The 10,022-nt window shown below is 36.5% G+C and overlaps 1 protein-coding gene across 1 annotated transcript in view; it reads right to left on the bottom strand.

Moving 5' to 3' along the window:
- Window positions 1-501: 501 nt before the first annotated feature.
- The window catches only part of adm2a (adrenomedullin 2a), a 10,681-nt gene continuing 1,160 nt past the window's right edge, over window positions 502-10,022 (bottom strand). The window contains exon 3 of the mRNA XM_060889691.1: window positions 502-3,585. Coding sequence (XP_060745674.1) covers window positions 3,174-3,585 — 412 coding nt within the window. The 3' untranslated portion in view covers window positions 502-3,173. The remainder of the gene's footprint in view (window positions 3,586-10,022) is intronic.

Consider the following 10,022-nt stretch of genomic DNA (forward strand, 5'->3'; position numbering starts at 1 on the left):
TTTCAACTTTTTATTACAGCTGTAACTGTTTATTTAACTATTCTTTTTTATATACATTTCCTGACTTGTGCTATCAAGCACTTTAGTTTTCCTCAGTGGTAATAAAAGACAGGGGAAAATTCTGTTTTTGAGCTCAAAGTAAACCCTGAAGGAACAGGAAATATGTTCCTTGAAACCTTGCATGTGTTTGCAAGTATATGGAATATTCTTTACCAATAAATTTGCCACATATGACGTTATCACTATTTTAATTCGATTATTTTATTTTGCGTAAGAAAAATAAAACAAAAAAATTTTTTCACTATAACAGAATTCTACTTAAAAGGGTGCCAATAATTCTGCTATTACTCTCTGAGGATCTGTATATCTGTATATGTAGATATTTTAGTGATTTATGTATAAACTGAATATTTTTAATAGTTTGTGTACAGTAGCATAAAGAATATGAAGGGATTCACCTTTTAAAGATCACTGAATGAAACAATGACACTGTACGATATCTTATTACAGCAAAATGCTTTATTTCACACAAAATGTAGAACATTATAAAGTAAAAAACACTTTAACTAAACGAAGGCCTTTTCTTCTTGGACGCTCTCATTTTCTTATGCGAAGATAAATAACGCTTTCACATACAAATGCATAAATACATGACTTAAATAGTAGAACTAATAATAATAATAATAATAATAATATTCACAAAGTGTACATATACATGAGACTGACGTTTCACCAAGTTCACACATACTTAACACAGAGAATTTGCTTAACACATATCAAGTTTCATAATTTAGTTACATCATCAAGGTTCAAGTTAAGACATGAAAACTAGCTATAAAAGCTATAAAGTGCTTTGTGTTTTATATTTTATTTTTGGATAAAATACCAAGTGACCTCATCATAATACATTGAAACAGTTTCGAGTTCAGAGTGCGATCGTGGCCTGAACCTAACAGACATCACGGATAACCTCCCTTAAATGTCCTGCAGATTCAAGGCAAAGGTCATCAAAATACGCTGCTATGATAGGCACGCTGTTTTTACACAAACTCAGACGCCTACGGGGAATGATCGACGTCAGGCAGTGACGCGGATGTTATGCCCAAACCTCCATATCACGGCATCTTACAGCTAGTTGTCTACATTAAATAAATAAACACAACATACATAAACAAAAGTAAAACAAATAAACAAAAAAAAAAACAGGTTTGAACTGATTGAAGAACATTCTCACAGATTTGGCTCTTTTAAAAAAAAAAAGAGTTATAGATTCACCAGGTTCTCAGAATTTTTGAAAGCATTTTAATGATCAGTGATAACGAAACAGAAGTAAGATTGATTACAGCAGAGCGAGCAGTGTTTGGGTTCAGAGAGCCTTAAAACACACATTCAAGATTACACAAAGCCCCTAGAATTATCATACAGCCCTTCCACTTAAAATATATACTTAAATATTACAGGCAGTTTGGTGATTTAAAAAAAATCCCAGTAAAATACAGTGTGATGCAAATCAAGAAATTTAAATAAATGTCAAGTATCATCAGGTTTTAAGTAGATCGCTGGCTTTTTGGAATGATCGTAGGACGAAGATAAAATTCGCTGTAAAAATCATTTAAAGTTCAAATGTTAAGTTTGAACCGTAAATGAACGCAATGTAAACACGTGATTCTAAACGGCTGATGTATAAGTTAATAAGCCGACCAGACAGAAGAGGAATACTTAATGAGTAAGTTGTGATAACTTTTAACATTGCACAAACGTGGTCCATTTGAATTGAATTCGTTAGTATGATTTTTCATTTGGCTTTTGAGATTTACTTTAGTTATTTTAAACAGGAATTTAAACAATAGGCCAATTTAGGTCAGGTCTATTTATTCCTGAAAGGCACAGACGGTTATTTTGGGCTACGAGCGCTACGGTTACGGGTTGAGACACAATCGTTATGCGAGAAAAGGACGTGTATTTAAAATACGTATAACGAGCGTTTCTGGAGCATTTGTGTTACTGCAGATCTTGCGCACTTTTGCCTCAAAATTTGTGTTTGTAATTAGTGCAACAATAAAAATGTGAGTTTTCTTTGTTTTAAGATATCTGTCTGGCTGTGCGTGGGACTCAAATACCACTTTTTTATTATGTTTCAGTCTTTATAGTCATTGCATTTAACGAGCAATTAAATCCAAGGATTATGTAATGTTTAACTTTGTAAATTTCGAATGACATCAGTGAGGGTTAGTTTGATTTGTGTCTGTCCAAATGTGTGTGTTTTAATCACCTGCTAGGAAATGTTTGGGTTAAAGCCATTGTTTGTTTATGATGCTAAGCCCAGCAGGTTTCTAGTAGGAAAGAACCAAAGGGATTATAACCTGCTCATTAAATAGCGCTCGAGGTTTTATCGTCACTTCACAATCCATGAATGTGTTTGTTAGCTAATATCAATCCAAGAATAATAAAAAGCTGCGATAATCCACTTCAGTCCCTTGTGTGTTAGGCAAAAACAATATCTTAGTGACCAAACCCAACTGCCCATGATTTACGCAAGAAAATGGAATCAAAACGAGGTGGAATTATCAAATAAAATTTTGTTTCTGAGGTTGTAAAGAGCAAGAAAGGGTGTGAGGTTCTTGACATGGTGGGCTGATGGTCTTCAAGATCTCTTCTACTCACTACTCTCAAGGTGCAATGGGAAAACTGGTTGCTTTTAGGATTTCAAGAAGAGCTAAAAGTTCAGCACCACCTTAAATTGACAGAAAATCCCATCACGCAAGTCCATATCTGATGTTAACAACCTTAAGTGAAATCCTCGTGTTTGTAGATGATGAGATGTCGGTTCACATCATGGACGAAATCCAAAGATCCAGCATTTATTTATGCAGAAGAGATTAAAGGGATTACTATGTTATAATATCTCTAAAGAACCCAAGAGATCCAATTTGAGGCCAGTGTCAAGGAAAAGTCCTTGTGTTTTGTGACAAGAAGGGAGAGAAAATGTTTTAGCCATCGATATCAGTAACATCAGGTCCTTTCTTCTGAAAACTAAAAGGCACTTGTGAAAGAGCAAAGCACATGTGGGAAGAATAGGGAGGAAAAAATTCAGACTAATCTAAGACTATTGGCAAAAATAGAGACTGTATGTTTAGTTAGGGCTTCAGTTTGGACCGTAGCCTCTTTGGAGATCATCCATAACTATGTGGACTTTGTGGGTTTATAGGAGCTGAGTCTTCACGTCCGGCTTGGCCTACCATCTGGTAGAGGCGTTGGCTAAGTTTCTGTATCTGGCATGTGCCCAGGACGCACCCGACACGCATCAGCTGGCCGTGTTGGTGATGATGACCCCGAGTGTGGGTGCTGCGGCGACCTCTGGGGTTTCTTTGGTTTGACTCAACAAAATTGCCAGTAGGGTTGAGAGCACTCTTCGACTCCTGAGACGATGGAAGTGGGTTTTTATAGAGTAGGGCTCTCCATAAAGAGGTTCTGTCCAAAGATCCAGATGGAGCCAGTAGAATGGGATCATCAGAGGATGGCTCAGTGTCTGGGAAGACAGCTCTTCCTTCTCTCTGCTGACGTAAGATTGCCTTGAAATCCAACCTGCAGAGCAAAGAAACAGGAAAGTATTGAATTTCCTGATAGACATGATAAGTTCAAGAAGGATTGTTTCAGAATTATTGTCATTGTTCCTAGAAGGAAACAGAAACAGGAGTAATATTTAAGTAATGTTTAGAAAACTCATGGATCACTGCATAGTGTAAATTTAGATAGTGTCTGTAAATATTAATCTCCTGATAATGTCCATCATTACACACTGTAATAGCTACCAAGTGTAAAGAACCAACTCTAAAAATAACTTGTGTACTTAGGAGTGCTAGGGCTCTCCTGGACAGATCAGTCAACAGTTACATTTATACCACCATCTGCTTACATCCATTACTGATTGTTTGCTCAGGTTTTTACATTAGATTTAAACCTTGGCTACCTGAAAATGACCATTAACTCCTCCTTGTCAAACATTACCAAAATGTTGTCTGGAGGTTATGCAATTAGGTAATTCACATAAAAATGACCAGTTGCCCAAATCAATCGATTTCACTTCCAAAATGACGCCAAATATAATTAAAAAGTGTTGATTCATGTCCTTAGTGTTAATGTTTCCAAAGATAATAATCAGTTTAAAAAGCATTACGACACAAGACATGGACATCTTGAGAACCAGATCTTACAGGCTTTATACGATTACGGAGCTCATGTGGCTGTGCTTAGTTCCACTTTCAGCTTGATCCAAGGAGTCTCTGGGCTTCATTCAAGAAGCTTAAAATCTAATCCCCTCATCAACTTCGTCCTTCTTTGTCCCTTCACCTGAAGAACCATTAACACTCATCAATTTTTGCTAATCTCTATAAGTCTTCCATGAGACCACCATGGACTGCAGAACAGAGGGAAAAAGTCTGCCCTAATCATGAGGAATTGTGTTAAGATTTCTGGAGAAAGAACATCCATTATTGTATTAATGAGCTTTGCTGGTCATGGACTAGAACCTGGCAACCATTTCTGGTTGGCATCCAGAAGCCCTCAAGAAAAACATGGTATACTGTATAATTACACCAATTGTTTAGTCTGATGAGAAAACATGATGAAAAAATGAGAACTGCTTTGCTTACCAACTTGGCCTGTTCAGATTTGTTGGAATAACTTGGAGTAATGACAATTATAACACAGCTTCAGGCTTTTAATTAGCATTTTTCTGCTGCTTTTTTGCAGTAATCTTAGTTACTTAGTTAAGTTGTGTGATCTTAAGTTCTGGTAGGTTTCTGCTTTATGCATGTATTCAGTGAAGAACATTAGCGAGTAACAGTATTTACCATCTTCCACATACAAAATTTGTAACGTCATAGATTAGGCTTATGAACACGATTGGACACGCCCCCTTTTTATTGTTGCCAGAAGGTACTTAACTTACATCCAGACTGATTCTGGCAAGTTGCCCTGGAATATCTGTGCTGTCAAGTGGGCACAATGACTCATGAAAATCACTAACCCAAGAAAAAGTAAGTGTGTCTAGCCAGTAATTAACCCTCTGAGAATTTTCTTTCAAAGAGGGACCTTTTATACCCACTTTAGCAATGATCTATAGCACATGGAGCAACTAGGTATGGTCATGAATGAACATATTGCATCTATGAGTTAAGCTGATTGAGATTGAGGAAACCTGTGGGCAATTACTATGGCTAGCTTTACCCCAATGGTTTCTGGACTGCAGAAAACAATAAACAATGCTGCACAAACAAAAACTCTTCTTGGAACTATAGCCAAGGAACTAAAACCTGCCCCAAACTTTGCTTGGTTTACTGAAAAAGGTAACATAGTTCCTGTTCAATTCTCACTGAAATTTGTGTATATGACAAATAAATTTGGAGCATAATACCCAAAAACTGCATATGGGAATTTTACCTCAAAATCAACCTGAATCCAATCCAAAACAGCTGGAGTTATAATTTAAAGTCTATACTTTTTGCCCTGGTACTGTATATAAGAAAACAAGCACTTAATACAGTAGTTTTCTTTGGCGATACGTGCAACCGTACAACTTTTATACATCTATAGGAAAAATAAAGTTTAGCACTATTTTTAATGAAAGTATGGACTGACAAAAGTGACTCTTTTTCTATACTGCTGGGTGAAAATCTTATTTCCTGGCAAGGTCATGGAGTGTGATTCATTTTGGGAATTTTGCACCTCACTGGAAGCATTCAATAACCTTGGATAGACTTGGACACCCAGTAGAGTGGCTGAAAAAAGTAAACGGAAACATGAATCTTTGCCACATTCATAATTTTCCCTTCCTGCAGCTTAAGATTCATAATTAATGGGCCTACATGTGTTACCTGAAGAACCCAGCATTAGGAGAGCCAGGTTAATCCGTCTAAATATAGCAAGCCACTCACTTCCCATAGTACAGTGTCCTTATTGTTTGAATGAAGGCAGAAATAAATTGGAGAAAGGTGAATTGTTGCAAACTGAGACATAGGATTGGGGAACCTTGAGGGATTATAGTGCCAGACTTAGTGATATAGGAGTTTTTGTGATCAAATCAAACATTCCTCAGTTTTTCTGGTGGTGCCTTCCATTTTGGGTTGTTGTTTAGTAGCATGACTTATACAAATTTAATTTTTCCAATCTTTGATTGAATTTGTCGATATTTTTGTAAAATAATGGTGCATTTTTCTATTTAGAAACCATGGGGTAAAAACGCTTGCATTCTCAATTGCAAATAATAGCTAATAACGGTGTATAAAAGTATCTTACCACCTCAAAGGGTTATAGAAGTGAACAAATGTTGGCTGAGAATCAATTTCCTATCATGACATCGATGATACATGACAAGATACATTTAAAAGAAGATTTAACATGACAATACAAAGAATTATGAATGTATGCTCTTTAAGACCAACAAATCTAGGCTGAAATGAAAGGATTGAATTAATAAGAGTTGAAACCCTCTTGCTATCTCTGTGTTTCTGGGCTAAATGGAAAACTGTCCTCCGGGAGAGAGCTGAGAATGTGGAATGTAAATCTTAGCTGCTAATCCACAGTGGAATTCTGCTTGACTACAGAATATTTCGTCTGCATGCTCGTCTGGGCCCGAAAGTTGCTAACAGGAAAATGTTCAGACACTGGACTAAACAGCTTACAGACAGATTTAGACTGTATAACGTTAGCTATGGCCTGTTTTCAGTTCAATCTTTACACGCTAGCAATAGCCTGAGTGTGTAGATTAGCAAAACATTCACACTATCTAATCCTTCTAAGCAAACACTGAGAAAACATTCCAGTGTATGATGTTCTGCCACAATATAAACAATACACTTGACCTATTAGATAATGAGTTTGTAGTCCTTTTGACATTTGTTCAAATACCACATGAATCTAAAACTCTTTTACATCAACATAGCACTAATACATGCTAGTTATATGTGGTTTATCCAAACAACGACAGTATTGTGTCAGTCACAGCGACAACCAGGTCAGTGTCCTGAATCCTGAATTACAGTGGATGAGCTTCAGACATGGGACAGTGGCATTACCACAAACAGAGCTATACTTGCTTCTGTAAGTGAGACTCCTCTAAATTGCTTCTAAATTTTACTTCCATTTTACTTCCAGCTTGCGAAGACAATATTGCCAACAAAACCGCAAGATGCCAATTAAGGCAAACATTTCCAGATGGTATAAACTTTGCAAAGACATGTTCTGAGGTAATGTCCCTTCTTCAGAAACAATGACAGGATGGATATGTAAAAAAAAAAAAAGAAAAAAGAAAAAAAAAAAAAGAAAAAAAAAAAAAAGACTTTTATTCATTGTTTCCAAATTAATAAAATGATATTACTTGTCATACTGTTTAAAATTATTATTATTATCAAATCTTGGCTGATTTCAGACTGACTGTATGATAACATGTTCTTCATAAGAGATCATATGATGAAGATCCTTAGATAGATCTGTGATTAAAGAAAAGTATATGGTAGCTACCGTATTTGTAGCTATGCAGCCATTTTATGGAGTCCACCTATTGGTGGCTTTCAGGTAAACATCATAGCAGTGTACACACTCTGAATAAACAGAGACTACCAGAGATTGCCTTCACAATTGTACTGGTTAAGGCCAGGTTGCAATTTTAAAAACCTAAAACTGCTGATCTCAACAAATGACTTAAGAAGACTTTTATGATGTTCCTATATTGATGCTCAATTTGTATAATATAAAAGTGAGAAATAAAAAAAGCTACAGTTTCACTCTTATTTCAAGCATAAAAACCAAGAAGAAGAGAGAAACAGCTGGCCACTGGAAAATATTCCATAAAAGTCAGACAGAGGAGAATTCTAGGAAGTGGCTTTGCCCAAATCACTTTCACCACATGAACAGAACATTCAGTCTGTCATTAGCTGTACATGTTGTTTGCTAAATCAGCTCACTGAAGCACATAGTCTTAAATCGGAGTATTCCTCCTTCAGTCCATCATGGGAACACAGATGTAAAGCTTCAGCAGGTTGTTGTGCTTCACTTTCCACCTGTTTCAAGTAAACACTACGTCCGTTCGTGACCTTTAATCTGGATGAATGGCATATTTTTTTTAGATGTAATAATAATAATATGTTCACTCAATAAATAATCCAATATCTTGGAGCCCACATACATGGCACATTCTTGTGTCTCTCTTGTAAATCAGACCATTTGACCCTAATGTCTTTAAGATCACTAAAACATCCCAAAAGCCTCTGGTGTAAAGTGCTTCTTACATATAACACACTGATTATGCTCACTCCCAGTGGAAAGAAAAAGGAGCTGAATCATTCTCCATCCATGCCAACTCATAACTATTCCAGAAGCATGTAATTTGCTTAAAATTGCCCTTAAAAAGCAGCAAGTTGGTCCAGGCACATGTCTAAAATATCTCTCAGCCAGAAGAGGGCACACTGACACTGCACAATCCTTGCCAAGTTATTCTGAAAGATGCTTAGAGACTTAAACACCATTACCCATATTTGATCCAAAGTCACTTCTATAAAAACAAACCATATGTTATTTCATATTGACATTTATCGTCTTCACCATTTACTTTACATACTCTACTCAATGTGGTGCAAAGGTTTGTACCCCTTGTGATCTCTGAGCATGAACTAAATTAAACTGTATTGCTAAAGAGGAATAGTTTAAAAAGAAAGGAGCCAAAGATTTGATTTGAAGAAGAAAGCTGTTAAGAGTTTAAACAGATGTCATGAAGAATTAGTAAATAACTGCCAAGCAGTTGGGGAGAGATATAACAGATACACGTTTAGAAAAAATAGTACTAAACCGGGCATCTGAGTGGCTTTAATATTTAGCTTTCAACTGGAAATGTTGGTATAAAGTACCTTTCAAATGACTTAAATGTGCTGTAATTTGTTTTTGTTGTTTGTTTTTTTAAATAAATCTTATAGGTAAAAGATGCATACTAAAGGTGAAAAAGGAGTACACTTAAGAATAACATGGGAAGATACAGTAAAAATTAAAGGGGTGTTATTATAACTAAGATAGATCGGACCTTATAGATCCAGAAGAGATGGAAGTCTGTTGTATAGGCAAAGAGTAGAGAATCTTAAGGATGTATAGGCTACTTGGATTTTCTTATCGTATACATTTTTGCGCATCAAGAACATAGTAACATGGCTCCTGCAGACTTTCCTTGTTCCTTCAGCATGATGCATGCTTTCAGGTGTGAAAATGAGACAACTGACAAAACCAGTCTATGCACCAGAGCAGATGAGAAAAAAGTCCACACTGACGATATGATTAACAGCCCAGAGATATTTGGAACATTCTTTCAAATCAACCATTGTTTAACCTTGACTTTTCGAGATGACGCAAGTGATTATCAACACGTAGCGTTTATTAAGCTCTTTGTCTATCTTAAACTGAGCTTGAAACAATACACACCTACATCACCAGAGCAGCAGGATTCATTTGCTGATCATTGATAATCTTTCAGTGAGAAAAGAAGAAAGGAAAGGAGGAGGAGGAGGAGGAGGAGGACATCTTAATAATATGTAATAATACCTAAAGATGGCTAGTTGCTCCAGTCTTTTATGTTTACTTAACTAATAAATACCAGGATACGACACTCCCAAGAAAAGTCTACTAAGCTTTATCATCCTTGTCAAAGGGGTCCAGCTCTCAAGCTTGTTACTTTTGAACCATTATTACGCATCTTTTCCCTAAAAAGAAGCATACTATGGGGACTTAGGAAAATCCTGGACGTGTGCGCAAATGATTGTTATTGCGTCATTATGAAATACCCTTTTTTTTTAGAACGTCTATATAGGTAGTAAGTCAATTAGGGGCTCTTGGCGCAAGAAGTGCGCGCGTTTCCGGCGGCACGTCTGCTTCTCCGTGTGACCTTGTTCATTCAGTCTCTATCTGCTCTCTCTCTCTTTCTCACACACACACGGACACACACGCACACACACACACACACACTACAACGGAGCCGCTAG

This window comes from Tachysurus vachellii, chromosome 16, assembly GCF_030014155.1.
Source record: "Tachysurus vachellii isolate PV-2020 chromosome 16, HZAU_Pvac_v1, whole genome shotgun sequence".
Classification (NCBI taxonomy): Eukaryota; Metazoa; Chordata; class Actinopteri; order Siluriformes; family Bagridae; genus Tachysurus; species Tachysurus vachellii.